General features: G+C 36.7%; 1 protein-coding gene across 1 annotated transcript in view; it reads right to left on the bottom strand.

Annotated features, from left to right (window-relative positions):
* Window positions 1-1,325: 1,325 nt before the first annotated feature.
* LOC306655279 (uncharacterized protein C1orf185) overlaps window positions 1,326-16,307 on the bottom strand; it is a gene marked incomplete at both ends in the record, with an annotated part of 42,209 nt that continues 27,227 nt past the window's right edge. Inside the window, 2 exons of the mRNA XM_079129670.1 lie at window positions 1,326-1,720; window positions 4,776-4,812. Of these exons, the coding sequence (XP_078985796.1) occupies window positions 1,326-1,720; window positions 4,776-4,812 (432 nt within the window). The remainder of the gene's footprint in view (window positions 1,721-4,775; window positions 4,813-16,307) is intronic.

Genomic DNA, 16,307 nt, shown 5'->3' with positions numbered 1-16,307 from the left:
ATCTTATTTGAGACAAATTTATTAGTATTTATTGATAGGTAGGATTTATCTCTTGGAAAGTTATGAAGAGGTCTTGATATAAGTTATTTAAGCACAAATGGCAATATTATTCTCTGTTAATCATTTTTTCCAAGAGGAAGAAAAAGTGGTTAATCATATAGTAAGCATTTAGGAAAAAAGAAAAAAGAAAAGATTATGTGGCAGATGTCAGAAATCCCTCAGAACCATAAATAAAAATTTGACCAAAGGTATCTCAGATGAGAGAGGAACTCTGACTCATATATTTGAGTCAGTTGTTATGAACTATTTTTATCATAGTAGGGCGAGGGGTGAGGGGACATTCAAGAAACATAGGAGATGGGAAAGAAAGCTATTTTCTTGATTCTTTGCAGTGTGTCAGGCCTCATCGTAAGAGCAAATTTATATTGCTTACTGCTATGGTTTGAATATGAGGTGTCCTCCAAAAGCTCATACGTGAGACAATGCAAGAAAGTCTATGGTGAATGATTGGATTATGAGAGATTAACCCAATCAGTACATTAATCTACTGATGGGGATTAACTAGGTGGTAACTGTAGGCAGGTAGTGTGTGGCTGGAGGAGGTGGGTCATGGGGCATGCCTTTGGGGATTTATATTTTTCCTTGTTTTGCAGAGTGCTCTCTGTTTCCTGACTTTCATGTTCCAAGCTGCCTTCCTCTGCCACCCACTTCTGCCATGGTGTTCTGCCTCACCTTGGGCACAGAGCAATGGAGTTGGCCCTATATGAACTGAAAACTCTGAAACCATGAGACCCCAATAAAATTTTCTTCTTCTGAAATTGTTCTTGTCAGATCTTTTGGTTGCACCAATGAAAAAGCTGGCTAAAACACTTACCAAATGCATGATGTGATAATATTTGAAAGATAGGTGATTTTGTATTTTAAATTCAGAAAAGCTGATGGAGGTATTCCACCCAGCCCTATTCATACTGAAATAAAACTGAAAATGTCTAAAGTATAAGGAAATGTTGTGGATGTTTTATTACAAATATATTCATGCTGAAGATTTCTTAAAGTATTTCTCTTGTGTGTTGAAAACATATTCCTGTATTTGTTGTATCTTTTGATGAGATACAAGGAGTTAAACTTAATGTTCATGATACTACTATACTTCTTCCCATAGTTTTGTTTCTAGAAATAAGAATCAGCAAGGAAAGTAGGACCACTCTATGATAACTGAGAAGAAAAGCAATATTAATGTGAACATGTTAAGAGACTCAGAAACTGGCAATTCAGTTTTAACTTTACCTGATTTCAGTATATACAAGGTTTCAAAAGAAAAAAAGTCATTCAGTATTATGTTGAAGGTTTTGTATTTCGACTTCTGTGTTTCTTCGTGAAAATATTTCCTTAATGTTGTCATCTTTTTCATCATCATAAAGTGCCATATTCATTACATTTCCAGTACATTCTTCTAATGAAATTGTTGACAGGTATGAAAATACTTTTTCCATTAGAGGTTCCTTGAGAAAAGGCTTTGTAGAATTCTTTTCTGCTAGAGAATCATCAGAAAACCAGTCTTCAGCTGCTTCTATGCTTTGGCTGTAATAAGCCTCAGATGGTAATGTTGATAAGCTTAGTGGAACGCTGCTGCCATTTGTTGCCGAGCTAGTCTCTGGAGAATCACAGATGACCTTTTTTGTTGCAAGGTGGAATTCATTTTTAGAGTGATCTTTAATTGCTGTTAAAAAATTATACTTATTATGAATATCACATATTCATGAGTCAAATCTTAATTTATAAGGATCTTTCTTTTTAAAATTCAGACTCTTTTCAGGGCTATAATGGACAAGATAATGCTCTTTAAGAACATTCTGAGTTACTATCATCATCTGTACAATGGTTAAATACATAATTGGGAATTAGCAATATTTTCATGAAAATTAAGAGTAGAAAAGCCTATTGTAAATAAAACCTACCTGTTTTTATGGAAAAAGATTCTAAGTGGAATAGAAACCTCAGTTTTGGAATGTTCCTTAAAGAAGACAGATTCTTATTAGGAAAACTATCCCATTCACAATAGCCTCGAAAAAAATAAAATACTTGGGAATCAATCTCACAAAAAAGGTGAAAGACCTCTACAATGAGAACTACAGAACACTAAAGAAAGAAATTAAAGAACACCTTAGAAGATGGAAAGATCTTCCATGTTCTTGGATAGGAAGAATTAATATTGTCAAAATGGCCATACTACCTAAAGTGCTATACAAATTCAATGCAATTCCAATTAAAATCCCAATGACGTACCTTACAGAAATAGAGCAAGCAATTATGAAATTCATCTGGAAGAATAAGAAACCAAGAATAGCTAAAGCAATCTTTAGCAGAAAGAGTGAAACAGAGGGTATTGCAATACCAGATCTTCAACTCTACTACAAAGCAATAGTAACAAAAACAGCATGGTATTGGTACCAAAATAGAAAGGTAGATCAATGGTACAGAATAGAGGACACGGACACAAACCCAAATAAATACAATTTTCTCATACTAGACAAAGGTGCCAAAAATATGCAATGGAGAAAAGATAGCCTCTTCAACAAATGGTGCTGGGAGAATTGGAAATCCATATGCAACAGAATGAAGCTAAACCCATATCTCTCACCATGCACGAAACTAAACTCAAAATGGATTAAGGACCTTGGAATCAGACCAGAGACCCTGCAGATTATAGAAGAAAAAGTAGGTCCCGATCTTCAACATGTCGGCTTAGGACCAGACTTCCTTAACAGGACTCCCATAGTACAAGAAATAAAAGCAAGAATCAATAACTGGGATAGATTCAATCTAAATAGCTTTCTCTCAGCAAAGGAAACTATCAGCAATGCGAAGAAAGAGCCTACAGAGTGGGAGAATATCTTTGCCAATCATACTTCAGATAGAGCGCTAATCTCCAGAATCTATAAAGAACTCAAAAAACTCTACTCAAGAATACAAATAATCCAGTCGACAAATGGGCTAAGGAAATGAATAGACACTTCACAGAAGAAGATCTACAAGCAGTCAACAAACATATGAAAAAATGTTCCACATCTCTAGTAATAAGAGAAATGCAAATCAAAACCACCCTAAGATTCCATCTCACCCCCATTAGAATGGCGATTATCAAGAATACAAGCAACAACAGGTGTTGGCGAGGATGTGGGGAGAAAGGTACACTCATACATTGCTGGTGGGGTTGCAAATTAGTGCAGCCACTCTGGAAAGCAGTGTGGAGATTCCTTCGAAAACTTGGAATGGAACCACCATTTGACCCAGCTATCCCACTCCTTGGCCTATACCCAAAGGACTTAAAATCAGCATACTATAGAGATACAGCCACATCAATGTTCATAGCTGCTCAATTCACAATAGCCAGACTGTGGAACCCTAGATGTCCTTCAATTGATGAATGGATAAAGAAACTGTGGTATATATATATATATATATATATATATATATATATATATATATATATATATAATGGAATATTACTCAGCCATAAAGAATGATAAAATTATGGCATTTGCAGGCAAATGGATGAAATTGGAGAATATCATGCTAAGTGAGATAAGCCAATCTCAAAAAAACAAAGGACGAATGATATCGCTAATAAGTGGATGATGACATATAATGGGGGGAGGGAAGGGTTAGTGTTAGGGTTAGAGTTAGGGTTAGGGAGGGGGGCAAGTATGGAGGAAGGAAGGACTGTATAGAGGGAAAAGAGGGGTGGGAGGGGTGGGTGGAAGGGAAAAAATAACAGAATGAATCAAACAACATTACTGTATGTAAATTTATGATTACACAAATAGTATGCCTTTACGCCATGTAGAAACAGAAAAACAGTATGTATTCCATTTGTTTACAATAAAAAAAAACATTAAAAAAATAAATAAATAAATAAAATAAAAAAAAGAAGACAGATTCTTAAAGATTTATAGCTAAATATTGCCCTATTTTAAATATATAAGCTTCCTTGAGCAGGAGGATTACAAAATGGAAAGGGCCAATGGGTTGTCCCTATACCAATAATAGTAACAATATTACTACAGAGCTTTATGATTTGCAAAGTGTTTTGACATAATTATCTTAATAATTCTTCAAAGCAGTTATTATTAGCACCACTTCACCAAAGAAAAAACCAAGACTTAGGGAATTGACCCACACAAATTAGATACAAAATGGATTTCAATCTAGATATTTCTTACTTTAAGTCTAATGCTTTTGAATTAGTTAGGCTGCACATTGGTCACTTCAAAGTGTTAGGTTTTAGAAAACATCATATACTATCTTAAATGCTTTTTATAATATTTTTAAATGTTTTATATTCTGTTAACTTTTGATATTTTGCACATTAATTTTTAAAGTTATTTTAAGTATTTTATCTTATATTTAGCATTTCTAAAGTTATCTAGGAGACAATCATTTGAAGTTCTAAGACAGACAAATATATATATTTTTTGGCTCTGCTTCTTTCCCTATCCAATTTATTTTGATCCTCAAGCATGGGGACATGGCACTGACTATGATATCTTTGGGCTCTGGTAGTACACAACTTAAAACTTCATAATTTAAGATCTGACACTGCAATTTTTGTTTTTCTAAAATTCGTGTGCCCATTCACATACAAATACATTAACATTTCTCTTCAATTTTCATGGTATTTAAAATACTTAATATTAAGCATAGCTTCTTGATTCTTTAAGATGTAATTATTATATATTAAGATTATTTCTAAGAATCTATTGGAGAAAACATACCTTTCATATGTGCTGCTTCCTTTTTTCTTTGCTCCTCCTACATAAAAATGTATTTGTATTTTAAAAATGAAATCATTTTTATATAATTTCTATACTATGTTTGATCTATATGCTTATATAAGAGTAATACATTTTTAGCACTTATGATTACAGGTTTATTACAAAGACTACAAATCAGGAAGAGTAAGAAATTTTACCATTTATTTGCATTTCAAACAAGCTCCCCAAAATAATGCTGATATACTGGTCTGGGAACCAGAGTATGGCTCTAGAATGATTAAAATTCTACCCAATTAAATGAATGAAAAAGTGGGCATTCTTATACTGCTGCACCTAAATAGGTAGAAATATTTTTGAGAGAAATTTAACAAATCTACTTGGAATACATTATGCCACGCATATAATTTCGTTTTCATGTCAATATTCAGTTACCAGAATGTTCATCCAGTACATGTAATGTTTAAAAAAAAACTTATAATTTACAAGTTCAAGATTAAAGAAATAGTTAAATGCATTACTATACATAGATATACAAAGGATATCTTTCTCTCTGTTGTTGGTTTTTTTTGTTTTTTGTTTTTTTTTTTGTACTTATGGGATGAACCCAGGGTTGCATTACCACTGACCTGCATCCCAGTTATTTTTATTTTTTATTTTGAGACAGGATCTTGCTAAGTCACTGACAGTCTTGCACAGTTACTGGGGCTGGTCTCAAACTTGGGATCCTCCTGCCTCAGCCTCCTGAGTTGCTGGGATTACAGGCATGTGCTATGCACCCAGTTTATATTCTTTCAATTACAAAAACTGATGCTTATTTATCAGTAAGTAATTTCTAAAAGTAAAAAAAAAAAAAAAACTATGGAAACATTGTAAAGGCAGAGGAACAATTTTGAAGGGTATCTACAGATTAAATTCAGTCATTATAATAATAAAGGCAATGATTATAATGTGCTGAGTACAACAGAAATTCATGAATCCATACTTAAATGGGAATGACATAGTAAGGCATTATCTTATACATTCAAACTAAAATAATTAAGGACAAACATTGTAATTAAGGAAAAACATTGTATGCCTTTTGATATGGTAAACTGAATCTGATCACAAGGAAAAACTAAACCAAAGAACAGTTTATTATTCATAAATTAACTGCCTTATATTTTTGAAAATGCCAAAATATTTTTTTAGACTTTATTAAAATTTAATATTTCTACTCTTGAAGAGAGATAATTAAAAGACAAACCACAGAGTAGTACAAAGTATGTTCTATCATGTACCTTTTAAAGGACTAATAGCCAGAGTATATAAAGAACTTTCAAACCTCAATAACAGAAGAAATAATTCAATAAAAATGGGGAAACCCTTTGAACGAAGATGACATACAGATGGTAAATATATACATCAAAAGATGTTCAACATCAATATTTTTTAGGGAAAGACAAAGTCACAATGAAATACCACTACATACTTAGAAAACAAAAACAAAAAACTCTGGCAATTTCAAGTTTCTAGAACTCTCTCTACATATGGGTAAGTGGAGATGTATAATGAAGCAATCAATTTGAAATCAGTTTTGCAGTTTTTTATAAAGTTAGAAACCACATAATCCAGCAATCCTAGTGGTGACTATGCTGACTCTTGGTGGACATGGGGTGGGAAAGCTCTGGGACTTGGTGGGCTGACCCATGGCTGAGGGAGCCACAGTGTTGCTGCCAGGAGGATGACAAGCAGTGATCCCAGATTGACACCATCCCTTCCTGTGGCAGAGGAACTTTGAGAAGGGTTTGCACGGCAGCCCAAGGATTAGGAAATCCTGACGCAAGTGTGTGGGCCATGTCTTGCACATTCTGATAGCACAGTTCTCACCTCCCAGTCTGGATCCTTGTTCCTGGGACCTCCAGGCACCATGTCATGGATGACTTAGCCCCATGGCCTGGGATCCTCCTGGCTTGGGCTTCCCTTCCAGAGAGTGGAGGGGGCCCAAACCAGAAGCCTGGCACCCAGCATCACGGCAGTTTGGCAGTTCCCTGGCAAGGCCTGCAAGACCATCCTGGTCTTTTCTTTGTTGTTGTTCTAATTAGTTACACATGACGGAAGAATGAAATGCCAATATCTTGAGAGATGAAAGACTGAGCATTTAGAAAGACTGAAGAGATGGCAGAATTAAATCAAATATAATTTGGACAAGATCCTTAACTAGAGGGAAAAAATTCTATAAAGGACATTATGGAATAATTGATAAAAATGGAAAAAAGAATATAGAATATAGATTATATGTACATATTGAATCAATATTAAATTTTTTGAATTAGAGAACTATACTCTAGTAACAGAAGTGAATAACCTCATTCATAGGTTGTACACTGAAGTATTAGGGACTAAAGGAGGATAACATGCAAGGAATGTCAATTCTTCTCAAACGATTACAAAGTATCAAAAGGGAAAGAATACTTCCAAACACTACATAGTACTACCCAGATAACAAAACCAGACAAGAACATAACAAAAATTAAACCTACAAACCAATATTCCTGATGAACATACATGCAAAAATTTTCAACAATCACGGTGGCACATGCATCCCAGTAACTTCAGAGGTTGAGGTAGGAGGATCATAAGGTCAAAGCCAACCACAGCAACTTAGTGAGGCCCTAAGCAACTTAGCAAGACCCCGTCTCAAAAAAAAAAAAAAAAAAAAAAAAAGAAAAATAAATAGGGATAGGGATGTGGCACAGTGGTTAAGTGCCCTTGGATTCAGTTTCTGGTACAAAAAAAAAATTCTTAATAAAATACTAGCAAACTGAATCTAGTACATCAAAAAGATTGTACACCAGAACCAAGTGGGATTGATCCCAGGGGTGCAAGAATATTTCAACATGTAAACCAATAAATATAACATATTACATCAACAGAGTGAAGGATAAAAAACCATATAGTCAACTAAATAGATGCAGAAAAAGTAATTTTAAGAAAGTATTAGAGAAAATTCAATATCCCTTCGTGGTAAAAATTCTCAAAAATATTAGGTATAGGAGGAAGATATCTCAACACAATAAGGACTACATATGACAAATCCCACAGCTTACATCATACTGAATGGGGGAAAGGATGAAACTGTTTCCTTTAAGACATGAACAAGACAAGGTTGTCCACTTCCAACACTCTTTTTCTTTTTTTAATGTGTTTTTAGTTGTCAATGGATCTTTTATTTATAGGTAGTGCTGAGTATCGAACCCAAGGCCTTGCACATGCCTGGCAAGCACTCTACCACTGAGCCACAACTCCAACCTCCCAACACTCTTATTCTTAGCCAGAGAATAAGATAAGAAAAAGAAATAAAGGGTATACAAATAGGAAAGAAGGTCAAATTATTCCATTTGTTAGCAAACAAAAAGATTTTTTTAAATTTTTGTTTTTTAGACAGACACAATACCTTTATCTTATTCATTTATTTTTATGTGGTGCTGAGGATTGAACCCAGTGCTTCACATGTGCTAGGCAAACATTCCACCACTGAGCTACAACTCCAGGCCCCAAAATGATTTTTTATATGGAAAAACCTAAAGACTTCAAAGAGCTGATAAAATTCAATCAGATCAAAAGATGTAAAATCAGTATGTAAAAATCAGCTTTTATATATATCCATAAAGAAATTGCTGAGAAACAAATAAGCAATCCCATTCATAATAGCTACCTAAAAATTTAAAATATCTGAGGAGATTCAAGATGGCGGACTAGAGGGTGGCTGCGTTTTGTGTTGCTCCAGGACTCAGGACTCAAGAAGAGGAGATATAGAGAGCCTTGGGACCAACTCAAAGCAGCCGGGCGAGAGTCCCCCACTGGGCAGGCGTCCCAGACGGGGCAGGAGTCCTGGACGGGGCGGTAGCCCCAAAAGCAGAGATCTTTGCAAAGTAGAACTGCCGGCGAGGCGCCCCTCCCCCCGCCGGAGCAGTGATCGCAGACAGCTGGGAGCATTGAAGAGGTGGCTGTTCACCACAGCGCTTGGACTCGGCGCAACCCACCCGCGCTCTGGGAGGCTGCCCAAAGGAGAAGGTGCTTGGTGAGCTGTTTGGACTGAACGTGACCACCCCTGAACACAGGGGGCTGCCCAGAGGAGAAGGAGAAATACGGGCTTGGAATTAGAGGAGCTGCGCCAGGGCTCTGGGCGGCTATCCGGTGGAACAGCGTGGTGAGTGGTTTGGTCCCAGAGCATCCGCTCCTGAACATAGGGGGGTTGTCTGGAGAAGGAGGAGGAGCACGGCGGGGTGCTTGGGCTCGAAGTGACTGCACCAGGGCTACGGGAGGCAGTCGGGACAAGAAGGTGCACAGTGAGTTCTTGGGACTCGTGACGCACCAGATCTCTGGGTGACTGCCTGGTGGAGAAAGTGGTGCGTGGTGGGTCACTTGGTCTTAGAGCGACCGCACGGAACAACAGGTGGCTGCCAGAGGAAAAGGCGTGTGGCGGGTCACTGGGACTCGGAGCGATTGTAAGGGGCTCCAGGTGGCTGCTCAGAGGAGGGGCCGCATAGCCAGGCGAAAAGTGCAGAGCAGGGTCCTAGATGGCTTCTTGGTGGAAGGGCCCCACAGACAAACTGAGGGGCAGAGCGAAGGCTCCAGGACTGCAGGCAGCTTCTCTGAGGAGAGGCAGCCGAAGGAGATTCGTTTGCGAAGGGTGAGGCTTCCGGGCCCAGGAGGTAGGTCCGGGTCCCTGGGGACATTGCAGAAGAAGGCTGCCCAGCCCAGGCGGTAGTTGTGAATTGAACGGAACCTCTGGGAGGGAAACTGACCAGCGAGACCTCCCCACCGGGTGAGTCCTCCCTGTCGGGTGAGGTTCTCCCAAAAGGACTGTAAAATCAGAGACACAGGCCCAAACTGGTCTTGCATCAGCCCACATCCCACTTCCCTTTTGGATGACCATTCATCAGCAAGTGAAGGTACCTCTGCCCACTAGCAGGGAATATACCCCACCAGAAGGCCACCACCCCTAGGGAGTCAGCTCCCTTGTGGAGCACTGCATTATCAACTTCCTCCAAGATTTCAGGCTACTGAAGACTAAGAGGGGATATAATAGAAATCTTCAGAGATATGATAAGACAATAGAGGAAATCTGCAATATCACAGCGGTCAACTGATACCTGAACAATATGAGAAAACAAGGAAAGAAAATGCTGCAAACAAATCTAGATGTTACATCAATGAAACCCAACGACAGCATGGCAGAAGAAATGACAGAAAGGGAGTTCAGAATGTACATAATTAAAATGCTCAGGGAAGCAAATGACGAGATGCAAGAGCAAATGCAGGTACTGAATGATCGCACCAATCGACAGTTAAAAGAGCAATAACAGGAAGCAAAAGATCACTTCAATAAAGAGTTAGAGATATTGAAAAAAAAACAAACAGAAATCCTTGAAATGAAGGAAACAATAAACCAAATTAAGAACTCCATAGAAAGCATAACCAATAGAATAGAACACCTGGAAGACAGAACATCAGACATTGAAGATAAAATATTTAACCTTGAACAAAGTTGAACAAACAGAGAAGATGGTAAGAAATCATGAACAGAATCTCCAAGAACTATGGGATATCATGAAGAAGCCAAATTTGAGAATTATTGGAATTGAGGAAGGCTTAGAGAAACAGACCAAAGGAATGAACAATCTATTCAATGAAATACTATCAGAAAATTTCCCAAATCTGAAGAATGAAATGGAAGATCAAGTACAAGAGGCTTATAGGACTCCAAATATACAAAATTACAACAGACCCACACCAAGGCACATTATAATGAAAATGCCCAACATACAAAATAAAGACAGAATTTTAAAGGCCGCAAGAGAGAGGAATCAAATTACATTCAGGGGGAAACCAATACGGATATCAGCAGATTTTTCAATCCAGACCCTAAAAGCTAGAAGGGCCTGGAACAACATTTTTCAAGCCCTGAAAGAAAATGGATGCCAACCAAGAATCTTATACCCAGCAAAACTTACCTTCAAATTTGATGATGAAATAAAATCCTTCCATGATAAACAAAAGCTAAAAGAATTTACAAAAAGAAAGCCAGCATTACAGAACATTCTCAGCAAAATATTCCATGAGGAAGAGATGAAAAACAAAGAAACAAATCAGCAATGGGAGGAACCATCCTAAAGGAATTGTCAAATAAAGGAAGAACCAAGTCGTCTCAAAATAAATAAATAAATAAATAAAATGAACCAAATGACCGGGAATACTAATCATATCTCAATAATAACCCTGAATATTAATGGCCTGAACTCATCAATCAAAAGACATAGACTGGCAGATTGGATCAAAAAGAAAGATCCAACAATATGTTGCCTGCAAGAGACTCACCTCGTAGAAAGAGATACACATAGACTAAAGGTGAAAGGATGGGGGAAAACATATCATGCACATGGACTCAGCAAAAAAGCTGGGGTATCCATCCTCATTTCAGATAAGGTGGACTTCAAGTCAAAACTAGTCAAAAGGGATAAAGAAGGACATTACATACTGCTTAAGGGAACCATAAAACAGCAAGACATAACAATCATAAACATCTATGCCCCAAACAGTGGCTCATCCATGTATGTCAAACAAATCCTTCTCAATTTCAGGAACCAAATAGACCATAACACAATAATACTAGGTGATTTTAACACGCCTCTCTCACCACTGGACAGATCTTCCAAACAAAAATTTAACAAAGAAACCATACATCTCAATAACACAATCAATAATTTAGACTTAACGGACATTTATAGAATATACCATCCAACCAAGAGCGAATACCCTTTCTTCTCAGCAGCACATGGATCCTTCTCTAAAATAGACCATATATTATGCCACAAAGCTAATGTAAGCAAATACAAGAAGATAGAGACACTACCTTGTATTCTATCAGATCATAATGGTTTGAAGTTAGAAATAAATGAAAGAGTAAAAAACAGAAGCTACTCCAACACCTGGAGATTAAACAATATGCTATTACATGATGAATGGATAACAGAAGATATTAGGAAGGAAATTAAAAAATTCCTAGAGGTAAATGAGAACAAAGAAACATCATATCAAAATCTTTGGGACACTATGAAAGCAGTACTTAGAGGAAAATTTATTTCATGGAGCGCATTCAATAAAAGAAGTAAAAATCAACAAATAAACAACCTAACACTACAGCTCAAAGCCCTAGAAAAAGAAGAACAGACCAACACCAAAAGTAGTAGAAGACAGGAAATAGTTAAACTCAGAGCTGAAATCAACGAAATTGAAACAAAAGAAACTATACAAAAAATTGACAAAATAAATAGTTGGTTCTTCGAAAAAATAAACAAAATTGATAAACCCTTAGCCACTCTAACAAAGAGAAGACGAGAGAAAACCCAAATCACCAAAATTCGGAATGAACAAGGAATTATCACAACAGACACGATTGAAATACAAAACATAATTAGAAGCTATTTTGAAAATCTATATTCTAACCAAATAGAAAATTTCGAAGACATCAACAGGTTTCTAGAGACATATGAATTGCCTAAATTGAACGAGGAGGACATACAAAATTTAAATAGATCAATTTCAAGTAATGAAGTAGAAGAGGTCATCAAAAGCCTACCAACAAAGAAAAGTCCGGGACCAGATGGGTTCTCAGCCGAGTTCTACAAAATCTTTAAAGAAGAGCTCATTCCAATACTTCTCAAAGTATTCCATGAAATAGAAGAGGAGGGTACCCTCCCAAACTCATTCTATGAAACCAAAATTACCCTGATACCCAAGCCAGACAGAGATAAATCGAGGAAAGAAAATTTCAGACCGATATCATTAATGAACATTGACGCAAAAATTCTCAATAAAATTTTAGCAAATCGCATACAAAAATATATTAAAAAGATAGTGCACCACGATCAAGTGGGTTTTATCCCAGGGATGCAAGGTTGGTTCAACATCCGGAAATCAATAAATGTAATTCACCATATCAATAGACTTAAAGTCAAGAACCACATGATTATTTCAATAGATGCAGAAAAAGCATTTGATAAAATACAACACCCCTTCATGCTCAAAACACTAGAAAAAATAGGGATAGTGGGAACATTCCTTAACATTGTAAAGGCCATCTATGCTAAGCCCATGGCTAATACCATTCTAAATGGTGAAAAACTGAAAGCATTCCCCCTAAAAACTGGAACAAGACAGGGATGCCCTCTTTCACCACTCCTATTCAATATCGTTCTTGAGACTCTAGCCAGAGCAATTAGACAGACCAAGGAAATTAAAGGAATACGAATAGGAAAAGAAGAACTCAAACTATCCCTATTTGCAGATGATATGATTATATACTTAGAGGAACCAGGAAATTCCACCAGAAAACTGTTAGAACTCATAAGTGAATTCAGTAAAGTGGCAGGTTACAAGATCAATGCTCATAAATCCAATGCATTTTTATACATAAGTGAGGAATCCTCAGAAAGAGAAATTATGAAAACTACCCCATTCACCATAGCATCGAAAAAAATAAAATACTTGGGAATCAATCTCACAAAAGAGGTAAAAGACCTCTACAATGAGAACTACAGAACACTAAAGAAAGAAATCGAAGAAAACCTTAGAAGATGGAAAGATCTCCCATGTTCTTGGATAGGCCGAATTAATATTGTCAAAATGGCCATACTACCAAAAGTGCTATACAGATTCAATGCAATCCCAATTAAAATCCCAATGACGTACCTTACAGAAATAGAACAAGCAATCATGAAATTCATCTGGAAGAATAAGAAACCCAGAATAGCTAAAGCAATCCTTCGCAGGAAAAATGAAGCAGGGGGTATCGCAATACCCGAACTTCAACTTTATTACAAAGCAATAGTAACAAAGACGGCATGGTATTGGCACCAAAATAGACAGGTAGATCAGTGGTACAGAATAGAGGACACGGACACAAACCCAAATAAATACAACTTTCTAATACTAGACAAAGGCGCCAAAAATATGCAATGGAGAAAAGATAGCCTCTTCAACAAATGGTGCTGGGAGAATTGGAAATCCATATGCAACAGAATGAAACTAAACCCCTATCTCTCACCCTGCACAAAACTCAACTCAAAATGGATTAAGGACCTTGGAATCAGACCAGAGACTCTGCAGATTATAGAAGAAAAAGTAGGTCCCGATCTTCAACATGTCGGCCTAGGACCAGACTTCCTTAACAGGACTCCCATAGCACAAGAAATAAAAGCAAGAATCAATAACTGGGATAGATTCAAACTAAAAAGCTTTCTCTCAGCAAAGGAAACTATCAGTAATGTGAAGAAAGAGCCTACAGAGTGGGAGAATATCTTTGCCAATCATACTTCAGATAGAGCACTAATCTCCAGAATCTATAACGAACTCAAAAAACTCTACACCAAGAATACAAATAATCCAATCGACAAATGGGCTAAGGAAATGAACAGACACTTCACAGAAGAAGATGTACAAGCAATCAATAAACATATGAAAAAATGTTCAACATCTCTAGTAATAAGAGAAATGCAAATCAAAACCACCCTAAGATTCTATCTCACCCCAATTAGAATGGCGATTATCAAAAATACAAGCAACAGGTGTTGGCGAGGATGTGGGGAGAAAGGTACACTCATACATTGCTGGTGGGGCTGCAAATTAGTGCAGCCACTCTGGAAAGCAGTGTGGAGATTCCTTAGAAAACTTGGAATGGACCCTCCATTTGACCCAGCTATCCCACTCCTTGGCCTATACCCAAAGGATCTAAAATCAGCATACTACAGAGATACAGCCACATCAATGTTCATAGCTGCTCAATTCACAATAGCCAGACTATGGAACCAACCTAGATGCCCTTCAATTGACGAGTGGATAAAGAAACTGTGGTATATATACACAATGGAATATTACTCAGCCATAAAGAATGACAAAATTATGGCATTTGCAGGCAAATGGATGAAATTGGAGAATATCATGCTAAGTGAGATAAGCCAATCTCAAAAAGACAAGGGACGAATGATATCGCTAATAAGTGGAGGATGACACATAATGGGGGGGAGGGAAGGGTTAGTGTTAGGGTTAGAGTTAGGGTTAGGGAGGGGGGCAACTATGGAGGAAGAAAGTACTGTATAGAGGGTAAAGAGGGGTGGGAGGGGTGGGGGGAAGGGGAAAAAAAACAGAATGAATCAAACAACATTACTGTATGTGGATTTATGATTACACAAATGGTATGCCTTTGCGCCATGTACAAACAGAGAGGCAACATGTATCCCATTTGTTTACAATAAAATAAAATAAAATAAATAAATAAATAATATAATATAAAAAAAAATTTAAAATATCTAGGGAATAAATTTTCCAAGGGAATAAAAGATCTCTACAATGAAAACTACAAAACAATGATGAAAGAAATGGCAGAGAATACACACACACACACACACAAATGGAAAGACATTCCATGTTAAGACATTCCACTATTAATTGGAAGAATTAATATTGTTAAAATGTTCATACTATGCAAAATGAACTACTCAATGCAAGGCTTATCAAAATACCAATACATTTTTCACAGAAATAGAAAAAACACCCCTAAAATTTTTATGGAACCACAAAGACACTGAATTGCTGAGGTAAAAAAAGCAAAAAGAATAAAGCTGGAGGCATTACAACAGCTGACCTCAAAACATATTACAAAATGATAACAACCAAGACAGCATGTCACTGTCATGAAAGTAGACATGTAGCATTGGAATAAAGAAATGTGAAATTAATCCACATACTTTCAGCAATTGATTTTTGTTTTTGGTACTAGAGAGCTGCATTCTACAGCCTTTTTTTTTTTTTTAGTTTTTAAAAAAATTTATTTTTTTTAAGTTATACATGATAGCAGAATCCATTTTGATATAATTATATAAGCATGAATATATCTTATTCTAGTAAGAATTCCATGTACATGATGATGGGATTCACTGTGGTATTTTCATGTGTGTACATGGGAAAGTTATGTGGATTCATTCCATTGTCTTTACCTTTTTTATCCTTCTCCCTTCCCTCCATTCCCCATTGTCTAATTTACAGCACTTCTATTCTTCCCCTTACCTCTTCCCTTATTGTGGGTTAGCTTCCACAAATCAGAGAAAATATTTGGCCTTTGGTTTTTTGGGATTGGCTTACTTCAGTTAGCATAATAGCCTCAAGATCCATCCTTTTGCTGGCAAATGTCACAAAGTCATTCTTCTTCACGACTGAGTAATAGTCCATTGTGTGTATATACCATATTTTCTTTATCCATTCATCTCATTTCTTTTCTTATCTTTTTTTTTTTTTTTTTTTTTTGTTCTAAGTGCCCCATTCAGTCATCTCTTGAAGGGCACCTAGGTTGATTCCATAGCTTAACTATTGTGACTTGAGCTGCTATAAACATTGATGTAGCTGCGTCATTATAGTATGCTGACTTAAAACCCTGTGGGTATATACCGAGGAGTGGGATAGCTGGGTCAAATGGTGGTTCCATTCCTTGTTTTC

This window comes from Sciurus vulgaris (assembly GCF_902686455.1).
Source record: "Sciurus vulgaris genome assembly, chromosome: 1".
Taxonomy (NCBI): domain Eukaryota; kingdom Metazoa; phylum Chordata; class Mammalia; order Rodentia; family Sciuridae; genus Sciurus; species Sciurus vulgaris.
The sequence above is the reverse complement of the archived record's forward strand: the minus strand, read 5'-3'. Positions and strand labels throughout refer to the sequence as shown.